Source organism: Saccostrea cucullata, unplaced genomic scaffold (genome assembly GCF_032062105.1).
Source record: "Saccostrea cucullata isolate Sc308-1 unplaced genomic scaffold, CSIRO_AGI_Scuc_v1 ctg341, whole genome shotgun sequence".
Lineage (NCBI taxonomy): Eukaryota > Metazoa > Mollusca > Bivalvia > Ostreida > Ostreidae > Saccostrea > Saccostrea cuccullata.
In genome coordinates, this window is record NW_026930542.1 from 355,557 (window position 1) to 372,154 (window position 16,598).

General features: G+C 32.8%; 1 protein-coding gene across 3 annotated transcripts; it reads right to left on the reverse strand.

Annotated features, from left to right (window-relative positions):
- Nucleotides 1-302: 302 nt before the first annotated feature.
- LOC134228949 (putative methyltransferase NSUN7) lies at nt 303-14,837 on the reverse strand. 3 transcript variants are annotated; one of them, XR_009984111.1, is made up of 11 exons: nt 14,794-14,815; nt 12,834-13,504; nt 9,103-9,161; nt 7,313-7,596; nt 6,420-6,603; nt 6,028-6,232; nt 3,310-3,453; nt 3,092-3,193; nt 2,714-2,964; nt 1,677-2,601; nt 303-1,323 (listed from the first exon to the last, which is right to left on the reverse strand). XR_009984111.1 is itself a non-coding variant. In XM_062710650.1 (10 exons), exons 2-10 carry the CDS (start codon nt 13,273-13,275, stop codon nt 2,182-2,184), a joined length of 2,091 nt encoding a protein of 696 aa, XP_062566634.1. In that variant the 5' UTR covers nt 13,276-13,417; nt 14,794-14,837; the 3' UTR covers nt 303-2,181. The 3 variants fall into 3 exon arrangements, 2 of the variants coding, with proteins under 2 accessions (XP_062566634.1, XP_062566633.1); XM_062710650.1 differs by having other exon boundaries at nt 303-2,601; nt 12,834-13,417; nt 14,794-14,837; XM_062710649.1 differs by having other exon boundaries at nt 303-2,601.
- Between the last annotated feature and the right edge of the window lie 1,761 nt (nt 14,838-16,598).

Genomic DNA, 16,598 nt, shown 5'->3' on the forward strand with positions numbered 1-16,598 from the left:
TGCAGTTATAAAATATGAATATTATATCCTGCTTTGCCATTGTTCATGCAGCTTTAGAGTTTTTGTTTTTTTTTGTTTTGTTTTTTTTTGGGGGGGGGGGGGTAACAATTTTATTTATTGTTAAAGGGTAAAGTAAAATCATTTCTATTAGCATAATACATGTACTCTTGTTCAAGAAAATGTACAAAATTTGGTCTTTCAATTCATGTATGTCTCTAGTCTGAAAGCCATACAAAGTCTCGTTCTGGGTGTGTAGAATTCTGTTGTCATGGTGACATAACAAACAAGAAATGACAATAAAATGTAATATCGTAACCATTTATTTCTATCAATAACAGAAAAACAATACATATTCACATAGATATCACAGATGTGTATAAATATGCTATATACAACATGAAAGATAACCTTAGCATCTCTGAGGCCTGGCAGGGGAGGAAACAATTGCACTAATATTGTCTAAGGCTAAAACGTCAGTGCACATTACATAAATATTGGCTAATCTCAGTTTATACATTCATAAAATAAAAGCAACACATTTTATGGCACTTTACCACTCTCAGCATTGTACATTGACATTGCACAATTGATTTCTCCTGTGTGACTGGACAGATTCAATAACTTTCTAAATACCTTTGAGTAATTAATGGAAATATGAAAAAGATGTATTGATTTAATCCCCTAATAAGGTCACATTACTAGAAGAACGAAATTTGTACAAATGGAATTGTTTAAACATATCTGATTGCTAGGCACCCTAAGATTAAATATTCAAAGTCATAGATGCACACGAACAATAACATATTAAGTATACCAGGTACTGAAAATGATTTTCCAGTCAACACAAAGACAGCATACACCACACAGAATTTTAAAAGAACAATGTTTGGACATGAACAATGCAATCTCAGTGAGAGCCCCAAACATTCTGGTCAATTAAAAATGAACCTGACAGGGAAAAAAGCATGCCTTAAACCAACATTAATTTAAAACCTTGATAAAGTTGTTTGTCTTGCCTGATTGTGTCTGATAATTATGAGATGACAGGTGCTCTTGCATTAAGAGCTGGTCTCCTGCAGTGTATGCACAAAACTGGCTTTGTAAAAAGGACAGGTAATAATGTATCATTTTAACATGCTGCAATACAAATGCACTACAATGCAGGACTTTTCCTCGCATATCTACCCCCTATGTACAAAGTGGATACTTATGCTATCAAACAGTTCTGGATGTCTAGATCATTCAGGGTCATGCAATGTCAGGGTTCTTCCTGTAGGCTACAAAGCTTACCTGGTCTTCTTAGACTTCTTGTGCTTTTTACGACTGTTGTGAAAGGAAAAATTATTTTAAAAATGCATTTCAATTTTCAAACTGACAAAAAATCAATAAAATTGTAAAATTCAGTAATATAATCATTAATCAAGTATTGTAAGGCAAAGAATGGAAAGCTTCATGAATACTGAAAGCAGACAGTTCAAAGTGCAAGGAGTGCAGCACTGATGTAATGCTTCCAGAATTTAAAATTAAAAAGATATAACATAGTTCATAATCAAAGACAATGTATTTTACAAATATGACAGATCTTTATACAAAGGTACATTATCAGTTGCAAGCCATTTTAAAAAGCTTAATTAACAATGCAGCTTTTGTTTTCATGCACAATATTATTTTATTACCTGACCATGCTTGTTACTTTTGCTGTGAAAATCACAAAATTAATTAGTGAACATTGTGAAAACAGATTTAGCACAAATAAGTTATTACACATGAAATAAATTGTGCATCTTTGTGAAACAAAAATACCATTAGACTTCACAATCTTTAATCAAAGACACACATTTTGAAGTAAAACAGTGAGACAGTAACATAAAAACTGGTGACTGCTGAATGTACCCAATAGCACCATATAACAGGTAGAAATATCATAATACTGACTAGTTCACAATTATTGCAAAAATATTTTTATACCCCATGTTTTTTATTTACCCATGTAACAGAAATAAGGAATTCATTCAGTGACTTGATACATAAACTTTAGGCCTTTTTATGGCCAAGACAAGTACATAACATTTACATATAAACTTAAACATGACAATTGCAAAGTTCATGCACATAAAAGCAGACTGTGATTTTGTAATTTCTGTTAGACAACAACTTAAACACCATCCAACACAAAATTATTCACCTGAACGGGGCTGGATGTTTGACGATTTTTAGGTGCTCTGCAACAAGCACCTTATCTCTCCTTACTGAGGGCTCTCGTTTGGAGGCATCCTTATAAAGTCGTGTCCCCACGGCAACCCCACTGGGGCGGGGCACACTCCGGCGTGCCTGGAGGGGGGAGTGAATGTAATTATGGATAGGACTTGTAGCATGAGGGGCGGACACAGCACTGCGAGGGGGGAGCTTCTGTTCTGATCTCCTGGAGCGCCTTGTCAGAAGTTTCTCTGACTTTGTGTGTCCGTTAACAAGGTTACTAGCTTCCCCATTCTCCTGGCCTCCCTCCATCACTTGCGTCTTGTTTCGTTTCTTACCACTTAGTAGTCCTTTAGCTTGAGCTCTGGCAAGAACATCTTTGGCTGCTTCCTTAGAATCTTCAGGCTGTTGAACAAAATATACATCTTTAAGCTAAAAGTAATGGTCATTTTAGATATTGCATAAATTTCAAATAAATAAAAAATTTTTGCTTTCATCAACTGTAATCATTACATACCTCTCTGGTTACTACAGCAATGAAGCAGCCACTTGTTTTCTCTGTTGGGCGAAATTTAATAAACTTCCCATGAATTCCTATTTTATTGTCTATTGCTTCACTAGAGAAGGGTATAACAGGGGGGACAACTCTGTATGGGTATTTTCTCTGCTGGACCAAATTAATATACTCCACAGCCTTGGATACAACATTTTCATTCTCCACGTCATGAACGGAGCGGGTGGTGTACACTACTGCTTGTACCTTTGAAACTGAAAATAAAATTTTTGTTTACATTAACAATATATATCAACTTCTGATAATTATTTTCGAGAAAGGATGGTTTTCCTTTCAATGCATCACAGAATTCTAAGAAATGAGAAACAGTTGTATACTTACATTTTAGGGCATGTTTTAGAAGCTCTGTATGTTTTGCTGTCAGATCTCCCAGTTTGCTGAGGCCTGTATCTCCAATAGACAAATCCTTCAAAATTTTCATATCTGCAAAAGAGAAACAAGTTAACACTGTCATCTTAAAAAAAAAATCACTACAGCGTTATTCTCAGTATTTTCCCCCAATAATGTATTATAAAATCCATGTAATATACTGTACATACCTTCCCCCTCATTGACAATAAAGTCTATAGGGTTTGCAATGCCTGATTTACTGCAGTCAGCGGTGATGAGAATGACTTTAGCATTCTTAAATCTGTTGTCATCAGGTTCTATATCCAGGAAGTTTTCTGTCATTACTTTAACACCTATAAAAGGTACATGTATGAATATATTGAAAGTATTATATGAACTCCCAAACTGTTAATTTAATTTACAAAACTGATACAATCAATTCTACGGACACTATATGAGTACTATTACCAAATTAAAGACATAATATACCAGTAATTTATGTTGATCACCGCATTTTTTGGTGAGAAAGCTATAGGTACTAGTATTTGGTACATTTATACAGTACAAAGTTTTAAAACATTCTGGTTATAAATTCTGTTTATGGAAGCTAGTAAATTTATACATACAGAAGAAATTTTAGTGAGCAGACAGTCTTGGGTAATTACACAAAAAATAATGTTCTCATAAATAAAAGTTATTTTATGTGCAGCATTTGATTTTTTTTTTTTCAAAAACTGTGATCTCTGTTTCTGATATGATTATATATCAATATATTATTGAGCAATAATAATTTTATAGCAAAGTTTTGAATTTATTTTTACAAATTACTGTTTGGATACAAAGTGAAATTATGTACATATACTTTTATATACTTCTTATGAAATAAATTCTTGTTTGTTTTCCTGTTGACATGGAATTGGTTCCATTATATTGGGTGGGAAAATAATTCTTGGCAAACAGATAATGCAAGGCAAATGAATAGATTCCTGTGTTGAATTTATTTAGATCTATCAGACTTATACAAATTGCAGTAGAATTTTCAGTTGGTTTGTACTTTTGTTTACTCCATCCAAATAAATGCCACAAAATAACCTTCTTTTGCAAATCTTTAACTTTTATTAATCTGTACAATAAGAGGAAGAAAAATTGCATGCCTGTAAACTTAGGTTTTGTTGTACAGTTGTATGTCTTATATGCACAATATTCAGCATTTAAGTCTTGTACTCTGGCATATATCATATTCTAAACATTTGCTCAAATCAGTAATAAATTGCTAAAATATTTTAAAACAAAATTCATGATCAAGAACACCTATCTTATTTCTCTGCACCTTTTTCACAAAGACCCAACATTGTGTAAGCACAGAATGAGAAGCTTTTATAATGGTTAGAGAAGTTATTGCAGGCCCATGAGTAAACAGAAATTGATGTAATTGATTTACAGCAGGGGGAATAAACTTATTTTATACTGTGTTAACCAGAAAATTACACATCTTCAATTCTCAACAACTTGAAAGATAATTTATTGAAAATTCAAGTGTTTTGTCAATAGTGGCTTTGAGGAGATAATTTACGAGTTAAAGGTCAGCCATATAGCACTAAACATGGACATTCATCACAGTCAATTATATGTAGATGAACTATCCAAAATTGCTCAGGAGCAGGATGTCTTAGACAAGACCAAAAGCTGGGAACAAAGTGTGAACTGATCCATCTGACATTAGCAGTTAATGTCTTCTCCAATACCCCTATTGACATCATTGAGTGATATATGTAATTCTGATTCTCACTACCAATTAGGTGGGCAATTACATGATCAATCATGTGCATTTGTCTCTGCTGGCTCATAAACCTGACAATCAATTAGGACCAGAACAGCTGATAAGGGGGCAAGGATGGAGCTCTTTGATTTTTCTCCTGTTTATCACAGTGTCTAGTGTGTTACCTGGACAGCCAGACCATGTGTGCACTAACACAATAATAGATTCACTATTTACGTAACTATCAAATGGGAGGCTTTTTCTGGCTCCCATGATAAAAATCAACTAATTAAGCAAACACACAGCGTTACTGATGAAGGGTCATTACAACCTTAAAGAAGTCAGGGCAGAAAAAAGTTAATTAATTATTAACCTTACATCTATTCTTCAGTGGGAATATACAATGTTCCTCTTGCTGGGGGTATTGATTTTTTTTTTTTTTTTTTTGGTTCACGAAATTTTTAAATTTAATGATAAATAAACAAAGATCTCAAAATCTGAATGTTTTGTATGCCAATAAAATCAATATAGTTTTGTTTTCATGGAGGAAGGGGTTAAATATCTGGGTACAAAATATATTCTTTTGATTGTACCAAAAAAGGAAGGGAATTTAAACCATCCAAAATGTTCTTCACAAATACAATTTATTTGAATTTTAAACAGTGAGGCCCAGATTAGGCATATTTTACTCTATTCATATACCGCATAATCCCTATTAACCGCCCCCAGCACTTAGAAAATTGCAAAGAGGGGGTGGTTATTTTGTAATTTTCTTCATCATATTTAATGTCATTTTTTAACTTCAAAAATTTTAAAGAACCACTAAAACAATGTATAACTTTACTTTAAGTGAAGATAACCCACCCAAATTATGCTCTATGATTCAATTTCCACCGAAAAATTGGATAATAGGCAAGTTACATTATCATTTTTTTTAAATTTTGGCAGACTTTTGATACGATTCTAGATGATTTTAATCACTGTACAGAGAGCCCTTATTTTCTGATAATTGAAAGAAGACCTAGGGGCGCTTAAAGGGGCAGGGGCGGTTAATAGGGATTATACGGTAATTGAGATTTAACAAAAATATTTGTATACTACAAACTATTTATATACATGTATTCTGTACAAGGACTCCATTGTTTAAACAGAAATAAATGATGCTGACCTTTAACCCCAAGTTTCTCCATATTGCCCCTGACCTCTGTGGGGTTTTTAGCACCGAATGCCCATATATGGCTATGGTTGTCTGCCTCTAACAGACTGGCAATGTGAGCAGTGGTCATTCCAGATCCGACATTGACATGAATTATGTCTGCATCCTCCCCAACCAGGTACTTCACTGAGTGGGGGGCAATACTGCTAGACTTATCCTGAAAGACAATGGGTTCATTGGGTAAATTAATTGTCTGGTGAAATATGACATAAAAGATGTTGTTAAAGAGATGTTATTTAATTATCTGCCAAATCAAACTTCCCCCAGCTACATTTGCCATACAAAAGAAAAGATCAGTTGTGTACTTATAATGATGGAGTTTTGGATGACTGTTCTTTGTGTACCTGTAGGACTAACTTTCCAGTGGTTACAAGGTAATTCTGGACCAGGTCGTTGGCACACTCTGGTGAGAACATCAGTACATCGTGACACAGGGAGTCCACACAGAACATCTTCCCCTCCAGGGCCTCATCAGAACTGACAAGTCTGTAGCGGTCATCTTTTAAGGCATCTAGCACCTCAGACATACTGAAATACAAAAGAATCTCTTTTGTAATAAATGTCTTTTCGTTTTGATGATGAAATATTGAATATTAGAAATTTTTTAAAAATGTAAAGTAATTTGTAGGAATTTAAACAATACAATAATTTATGAACTGATTCATGTTTGTCTTTTTGTGATATTTTACTTATTAAATTTGCATGTGTAAGATATTGAACAATTCTGTGATGCCTGTCCATGACGTTTCTGTGATCAGTTCATTGTTACAGCAAACAGAATAATCCATAAGAGGTTCAGATGTTGAAAACTTGGTAAGACCTTTATGTGTTGAAAGTATTATAAGAAACTTGAGATTTCAATTTACATTGCAAATGAACACCCTAAGCCACTTTTCTCTGGTCAAATATTAGGAAAGCCTTCAAAGTAAAGATCAAATTATAAAAATATTGACATTTGAAGCTACTATATAAAGTTTAATCCTTGTGAATATAAAAGTTTATACATACAATGAAACAAGAACAACAGTGCTGTTTTAAAAGGGTCAGCAGGAAAAAAATCTATTTTTAATCAAAATATGATTTGAAATTTTTCTTAAAATCAATATCCAATATCCAAGACTCTGCAGGACAAAACATTTTAATGGCTTGAGTTCTAACTGGTCCTGTTAAATGACCATTGACCATTTAAATGCCAATTAAACTTGGAGAACAAGACTTGTAGATCAGTCTGGCTTACTTTGATCTCCTGTGGTTGACCCAGCCATACACTGGCATTGTGGTCCTCAACTCCTCCTTGCTCCTCACTGTGTCTGGGAGGAGATGGTCCAGGGAGGGGGCCTCAGCCTTAATTCTGTGTCGGGCCAGTGCAGCATTTAGGTGGGTCTTACATTCCAGAATGGCCTGTTCTATATCTAGGAGGTCAGGAAGGGTTGTTTCTCCGGGAAGGGGGGTTCTCTGTTGAAATTTTCGACCTTGAAAATCACACAACATCACCATCACAAGGCCACTGTCCTCCACAAACTGTAAATAGTAACACCTTTATATAAATATTTAGTAGCCTGAGTTTCATGCCTATGAATAATGAGGCTAGTCTTAAGTATGTATATAATGTCAAGGGTTAAGAAGAATGGCTACATATACCCTTTTCCTAACTTTACGATCAGCGATAATCTTCTTGTGTAAAATTTTATTTGAGATGTTTGTTCCTTATTGAAATCAAGGTAAATTATTGTTCACACTGACATCTGAAGAAAGATTATGCAAACTTCCCAATATAATAAAATTGAAAACTTGCATGATAAATGCAGTATTGATACTTGTTTTGATGTGTGTAAATGCCCTGAAGTCGAGGCCTCTATAACAGGACAATGATAACAGAGTCCTCCTTGATATTTCCACCACTGTTCATTGATCTCTCCTTTATATCAGTCAAATCATAATACCTCAAATATCTACAGAAGGGTTGCTATGAAAATCATGTTCAATATCGCATTTTTCACCAGGCATTTCAGATCCCTGACTTTGTAATCATACTATTTTTACATCTCTCTCTTTCTGGCTTTAGGGCCAGTAATGAGATATCTGCCTGGTGCAGCAAGAAAAACACCATTTAGTAATGGTTTTTCTCTTATCAACCAAGGTTGTGTATTGTATTATTAAAGTTAAAAATTGATTTTACTTTTCATGTGGTGTCACATTGATATTTTTTAAGTTCTTTTGAAATCTGTTAACGATTGTAACATTCATTAACTTGGTATTGATTAATTCCATTTCAAATGACATTCATTGAATGTGTCCAAATTAAAAATAGAATTGATTGCTTCCTAACAGTTAGAAACACTCTGCTTAATTTTTGGCCCCTTTTGCTACACCAACTCTCGATCTTTATCATATTGGGAAACACTATTATTATTACAAATGTTCAAACAAGTTTTCTATTAAAACACCTCCCCTAATACTGTTTTACAAGGTTCTCCATTTACACACCACATTAACCTTTGTTAGCTTTTTAGCAGTACCATTATTATTTAGAATCCCCAGGCATTTAGACATTAAGTTTGTCAATAATTTTCTAATGCAATCAAATTACCTTGCATATTTAGAGTGGGAATGGCAGATTATAAATCAGTTTGGATAAACTAGTAAGTTATAACTCAATTAGGTGTGCATTAATTATGTTAACATTCATGTACATGTACTGGATGTACTGTTATGTACCAAAAAATACTCACAAAAAACATTCAATACATTAGTCACTTTTACATTCTTTTTTTTTTACCCTTGATATCTCAAATCCTTGGATATCTGGTCTGAGTTCTAGATAATAAGGTTTGACTGTAAGTGGTTGTGTATGAATGAAGCCTTACCTCTGGGTAGGAGGAGAAGAAAGCACAGTCCTGGATAATAAGGTTTGACTGTAAGTGGTTGTGTATGGATGAAGCCTTACCTCTGGGTAGGAGGAGAAGAAAGCACAGTCCTGGATAATAAGGTTTGACTGTAAGTGGATGTGTATGGATGAAGTCTTACCTCTGGGTAGGAGGAGAAGAAAGCACAGTCCTGCAGTATCTCTTCAAACAACAGCTGATCTGTAAAACAGAATTATAACGTAAGCTAAATCATTTATATAATATCCAAAGTGAAATATTCACTTCATAAGAAAGTGGGCAGGTACAAGTTTTTACATTAACCATGACAGGATATTGTTTCCCACAAAATATTACAGTGAATAAAAAATTAATTATTTAAAATAGAAATTAAAAAAAAACATTAACATTATTCAAAAACATCAGCTTGTGCAGTTTATTACTTGTGATCAGGAGCATTTAGTTGAACTTTCCCTGCATTTCAAAATTACAAATTAAAAGGGTGAAAATAAGACAGGGGGAAAATAACCCTGTATACAGTATTAACAGGCTGACCCAACCATGGGCCATCTTCTTTTGCACTGCACTCTTTCAGTTGACTTTTTGTCACTGCTGAATAAGAAGGAACACTATCATGAGCGGTTGGTGGGGAATTTGGCAGCTGATCCCCTTTTTTCTGAAGGGGTCTTTATATCATGACTGTCTTGAACTCAACATTTTAACAGTGATCATATAAAAATGCCTCTGAGGATTACACACATTATAAATTTGTGTCCAGCAAACTTTATATCTTCCACCATTCAAAAGTTGCTTTGTCAAGATATGGGAGAACATTTTTTTGGTTTTGCATCGATAAATATAACAATGGCTCTACAGGATAAGAAAAGGAAAGAAAATATGATTGATAAAATTTAATTAAATTCTTTTCTTTGTGGACTCTGATATCTAACTCAAACTAAAAAAAAACCTTTTATTTCATTGTTATTTCTATTTGACCAAAACAGTTTGAAAGGAGGGATGTAAAAAAGATTCTTATTAATAAGTAAGATCTACCTCTTTTATTTTTTTTTTAATTTTCAAATTATATTCCTTCAATTTTGTCCGATTTATTTTGCTGTGGACAAAGCAGAATACAGACTTTTTCTCCATATAAAGATTTGAATATATTAATGTGTTGGCATTCTTGACCATTATACCCATTTGTTGAACTAAGGAGATAATCTCAAGCACTTGTTTTATTCTGCGTCATGTTATCAAAGCCTTTGCTTCAAACTCTCATAAAAGTCCAAGTCAACTGGTGACACTGAGGTGTATAATGATTTCAGATACCCAAACTCTCTGAGACAGGACTCCCATCTTGTGGAATTTTGATGGAAGTTGATCAGTTCTGAATATGTAAGGTCTGCATAAAGATCACTTCTTATTAATCCGAGAGGGATCAAAGTTTTCTTAGAGATCAATCACAGTGCCAAATATTTGGCTTCTGTAAAATTTAAATGTTTGATAAGTTGCAAATACAGGTCCAAACACAAGGGTGTGCAGGACCAACAGTTAATCTGGTGATTGACCGTAAAATGATAAGTCTGATCGTGCATTGGGGTAAAGCACTCGGTTTTTATTAAAACCCACATTGTAAATAAACAAGCCCCTTATTTCAATTAACAGTAAACAACAGTGTTCAATACAAGTTTCTTGACACCGCGTCCACTAGAACAGGTGATGCTTTGTGTTGTCCAGTTTGGAACAACCAATGACGTCACCTGTTAAGATTACAATGTTTCATCTATTACCATGACTACAAGACCCTGTCATGTAAACATCCGAATTACATTGTTCTCTTAAGTCTTTCCAAACAGTCTCAAGTATTTTATCATCAGCTGTCACTTTTCTTGAAATAAAATGGTATTACACTTTTAAATGTCTATAGTTATACCATCTAGTAAAGTATGTACATTAAATCAGTTCTTGATTACATATAGTATAGATATATCAGTATAATTATATCAGAAAAATATAGTTTCAATATCAGTATGTTTATTCATAATATAATTTTGATGCATAAGACCCACTATACCATGAAATTCAATATTTTTAAGTAATTCAATACAACATCAAAAGATAAATCCAAACTACCGGTATATCGCTAATTTTTGCACACAATTCTAGCAGAGACCAGAATTAATCCCTCTGATATTGAGAGGAAAAACAGACGTGGATGAAAATCAATGACGAAGGCATAAAAATTCTGTTAAAAATGTGTCTAATGAGACCCGAGTCAGAAAGAGTGGAACATGTCTCACGGTAGATAGTATAGAGCTCACAGAGGACTATCAGGCTGTCCCTGGAGCCATTTGTAAGCATCAAACAATGACTTTCTCAAGATCTAAACAAAAGTTCATTTTTTATACATGTTTGATAGGTCCTAAGGATGATCAAAGAACAAAGCTATATTGTTATGGGTAGAGCATTAAACTAGGCTTCATGACTATACATATAATTCTAAGGTGAGCAGCACAGTCAGAATGCCAAATTCATCAATGTTTTCATGAATTCTTAAAATGACCTCAGTTCAAACATTCTGTGAAATTAGCTAGGTTATAGGCCTAAATGAACTGAAAAGAAACTGAAAAGTTTTGAACTTATTGAAGGATTATAAAATAACAAAATGTTGTAATAATTGACATGCTTTATGTATACTGAAATTTTAACTCAATCTATTCCCTACTCCTTCAAATAGATAACACTCAATGGTTATAGATTTCCAATTTTCTGATTCATTTACCATTTGTACATGTTGTATATTTAAGTTGTATACAGGTTTTCAAACATTCAATATGTCATTAAGTAATTCAGACATTCCAACAATCACTCTTTTGAAACTTCCATGCAGGAGAAAACATTCTTACAATTATACTTGAATATCGTCATTCATGTCAAATTATCTATCTCAGTTCATACAGATAGTTGAAGGAAAGGGTTTTCTGTAAAATGTTGATGGTATCTCTGCCAGATTCATGTTCTTAACGGTTCAAATAATTGGATAAATAAAATATTTTTAAAAGTTAAATAAAAACTGATTAATGTAAACACTTTTAAGACATTTATATTTTTTATTGACACAAAATATTGTTCAATAAGAAAACTCTTTTAAAACTGATCATTGAAAACATCAGACTGTAAATTCAAAACAGTTTCATTTTATGTCATTTTTCATTCTGAATATTGTAATCAGTTCAATAAAAGCTTTCCCCTGGTCTACTTTCTGGTCAGATAAAGCTCCTTACTGAATCATATTAGAAAGCGCGGGGGCCTAAACCTAATAAAAGTGGATTTAGTGTATCCTAATACCGTATTTGTTATCAGTCCCCTGAGCCTTTAATTGTAATATAAGTTAAACTGTGTATTTTATTCATAATCTGTGCTACACTCAAATAATACGCTGTCTCAATGGCAGCTTGTACCATTGCTGGTATAAGGATTTAATTCAAGATTAATTCTTGCACTTATTAAATATTACTTATTAATGAATCATGGGATGAGTAATTAATTGAACAAATTCAAATGAACTCCATAAACTTTACTCAGCATTTTTGATTAATTAAATTTCAAAATTGAGGCAGTTTGCCATGGAAAAGATAAACAGATGATCAAGGAATAAGAAATATCAAACAGCTGAAATAAAATTATATAAAATTATATGCCCCAAACTATTCCAATTTATAATTGAAGGGTGACAAAAAAAGCAGAAAGGACAATTCTTTCATTTGATCAATTTGACCAAAGGGCAACAGTGTTGAATTGTTTTTTCTTAAAAATATGGATAATTGGATATAACTTATTAAAGGACTTTCTTCTAATTTAAAAAAAAAAAACATTTAAAAAAAAATTACTTACATTTGAGGGTGGAAAATGCCAGTTCAAAGGCCAGTCTTTTGTCCTGGTCATTTGAGAAGTGAAGTTGGGGTATCTCCCTCTCTGATAGAGCAACCTTATTCCTCTTTTTGAGATATGGGTTCTCTCTTTCTTCCAGACTCTCATGTCTCAGAGTCGAGAAAATTTTGCTGGCATTATTGTAGGTCTGATGGCTGTAGAGACAGGGTTCTTTGTAGAAAAACTGGAATCTCACATCCAAATCGGAACCATTGACAAGTTCTCCTTCTGAGTCCTCACTCATCTTCATACGCATTTTTACTGTATCTCTCTTCAGACACCGGTTGTAATGAGAACTGGAGGGACGGTCTGAAGGGGGGGCATGGGGCAGAAACTGTGAGGTTATCCTATTCTGCCCTGACACCGGTCTTCTTTGCAGTAGCACAGATTCAGCAGTAGGCGGCATTATGGTTAATATTAAACAGCACTAGGAAAATGTAACATCAAGTAATTGATCAAGGAGCACAATTTATCCAATCGTTTACCTGGCCAGGTATATATGGCGGGTAACAGGTGTCAATCAAACACTTTCAAAGGAGATTTAATACCTATAGGCGGAAAGACCAATTGTTATCAAATTTATATTTAGCAGTTCTAGAAACAGAATTCTGTTTTGACGTTTAATCTTTGTTGACCTGAAAGTAAAATAAATACGATTATGTAAAGTTCTGAATCAGACTGTATAGGGTATTGGTAAATATTGAGTATCCACCGTACTCTAAGTACACACTGGATGAAACAATGCTGCTATTTAATCAACTGACTTCATTTAGAATTTCCAACAAGGGATAAACAAATCAGATATTGTCCATGATCAGGAATACCCCATTGTCCAGTCACTGACATTATTTATAAGAAAAACCAGTGACTCTTTAAGAGTTCTTAAAATGACGCATCTCGGTGAACAAGAAAAACAGGGTTAAATGAATAAAACTGACAGATATTATACATATAAGTATTTAAGCTCTTTGTATAAATTGGTGCTCTATTTAAAGGTATTAAAAACCTTTCATAAATGTTTGCAAAAGGATGTTCAGAAAACATTCAATTAAATGAATAAGTACCCAGTAAGCAGTTCACGGAACTAAAATTTAATATATGACGCATTTTATAGAAGAGTGCTGAATTATAATTGCAAACAGATCATAAAACTTTAAAATTGAAAGTTTTACAGAACTCAAAAAATTTATGACAACAATAAAAGAACATTTTCAATCCAAAAAGGAAATTCATGATGATTAAAATGAATAAAGGTATTTAAAATAGTTTTTGTGTAAATATCATTATTCAGATAGTTATCAAAAGTCAGTCATTTCTTTTTATATATCTTTCAGTTATACCTTCACTTTATTTCTCCATTTATTTTTGAATGATGAGGCAAATAAAAATAAAACTGAGTTTTTCAAAATTCAATAAAAAGACGTGTCACAACTTATAAATCAACATGTGGATATTAATTTCAGGTCTGTAGTCTAATGTACTGAAATATGATTTTAAAAAAACTGAATATTTTAAGATTACACTAAGTACATTACATGTAAAATTGCACTTATATATTTTTTTTATATAGATTACTCAATCACCATGATAAAACCAGGCAACAATAAGTGGAGGGGGACTATCCTTTTAATGGACTTTATCAATAGTAATCTGTTTTGTTTGAAAAAAGAGTGACTGAGACCCCCCTCCCCCTTTCAATTCTAAAAAGGATGCAAATGTAAAGAGGTGTTATGAGGTAGTTATAAATAACCTGTATCTTGAAGAAAATTGCTGTAGAGTGCTTATTTCGTACAGTTTATCAATTTTAGAGGGTTTGAAAAACAGTTCTACATAAATAAATTGAAATTTCAGTATTCAGAAACTATGCTAACATATCTGTATTTGAATTGGATTTTGTGAAATTATAGTATGCACAAATACATACCTATACTTACATGAAATTTGTAGAAGATGACTTTGAAGTATAAGAGTCTTGTTTTTTACTTACTAAAATATTAACATTGTTTGGATAAATTGCAGAATGAATAGTTACAAATTCATAAATTTAATAACTTGAATTAACTTCTGTGTTTAAATTCCATCATCAATAAAAATCAAAATAAACCATTGAATTTTAATGTTGATTCTACTTTAATAATGACATTTAAAAATTTTAATGTATCATGAAAATAGCTAGCTACCAATACCTCTGAATAAGAATAATTTCCCAAAAAATACTAAATACCATCCATTTTTTCTTTCCAATTATCCAGAAGTCTTAAAAGAAATAGGTGAACAATCAGTAAATGTCACCACATGTAAAACAGATAAATCTTATTTTACTGGCCATTAATTTAACTAGAGCAACAAACAGGTGACCCGGGTGTGTTCAAGAGGCTGATAAGTTTTCATTGAAATTTAGCAGTCAAGATAACAAGTGTTGTGGAGTTTATGTGCAATCGAACAAACATTAATTATATATATATATAAACCTTTGGAGTATTTATGATTTTTAAGCCAAAAAAAGAAGAAGAGAAAAAAAAGAAAAGAAAAAAACCAAAAACAGAATAGATCTATACCTATAGGATACATTATATATATATTAGTGGAGCACTTGTAGAAACTTGCTGGATGTAGGATGTGACACAGAGTACAATATTACGGGGTTATCTGATTGTTAAAATATGCTTTAACCAAACTCTGTACATCATTACATGTGGTTTTAGAATAGATAGTTTTCGATGGGCCTAAATTTAGCAAAAGTTATCTCCCGTTGGCCGCCATATTGGAGGTCGATTTTCGGCGAGTTTTCCTTTTTGTCTTACCAAGTTTAAGAAAATATTATAGCAGAAATATTTGGTGGAAAATCTTTATTAAATAAATTTTTTTAAATAAAGGAGGCTTCCAAAAATTTATATACTTCAGAAAAATAATGATTCCTAATTTGGACTTCCAGTATGGCTGCCAACGGGAAGTAACGCTTGCTAAATTCAGGCCCATCGAAAACTATCTATATACCTAGTACAACACACATTATTTACATTGATTTCCCCTATATATACACTATAAACTATTATAGTGTTTTAAAAATATACAATTTAAAATTAATCTATACTTTAAAAATTAAGAATTCTTACGTAACCAATGCCAACGAGGAAATTCGGATTATGCACTGTGCCTCATAATGAATAAGCTTTCATTAGGTATAATCAAATTGCATCGAATAAATATTCAAACAGAGAGAAGTAAGAAAATTGATGTGTATGACTCTCCTCAATAAACAAGCAATCAAAGTAAAATGTCCTTACGATCAAAAAGACTCTTCGATAAACTTCAAAGCATACAAACCGGACCGCCATGCAAATTTGATTGTGACGTCACTGAAACGTGACAATTAAAATATCACGCCAACCGAAGCAATCGGTTTGCGACGATGCTCCGACTTTTTCAATTTGAGTGGGTTTTTTTTCGAAGTTATTTCTATAAAAGGCCTTTTTGAATGTTGAGCTGAAGACGTATAAATTATGTCATCCTTAGGATCGAATTCTAGGTTTCACATCCAAGTGTTGGCAATGGCCGCTGGCTTAAAATCATAGGAGCTTGATTTCAGGATGGTGTATTTTATGTTATTATGTGTTTTTCTAGGTGTGTCTGAATACTCTCATTAAAATAAAAACAATATTGCTGAAATTAGCACGTTTTAAAAATGCCATATTTACTGTATATAAAAAGAGGACTTTTTATATACAG

What these genes read in the sequence shown, in the direction of transcription:
- LOC134228949 (XM_062710650.1), bottom strand. Translation starts at nt 13,275, where the DNA reads ATGCCGCCTACTGCTGAATCTGTGCTACTGCAAAGAAGACCGGTGTCA. An exon ending in TATTGTCAATGAGGGGGAAG is followed by an intron (nt 3,194 to 3,309) that starts GTATGTACAGTA and finishes TCTCTTTTGCAG; the next exon opens with ATATGAAAATTTTGAAGGAT. An exon ending in TTGCTGTAGTAACCAGAGAG is followed by an intron (nt 2,602 to 2,713) that starts GTATGTAATGAT and finishes TTTGTTCAACAG; the next exon opens with CCTGAAGATTCTAAGGAAGC.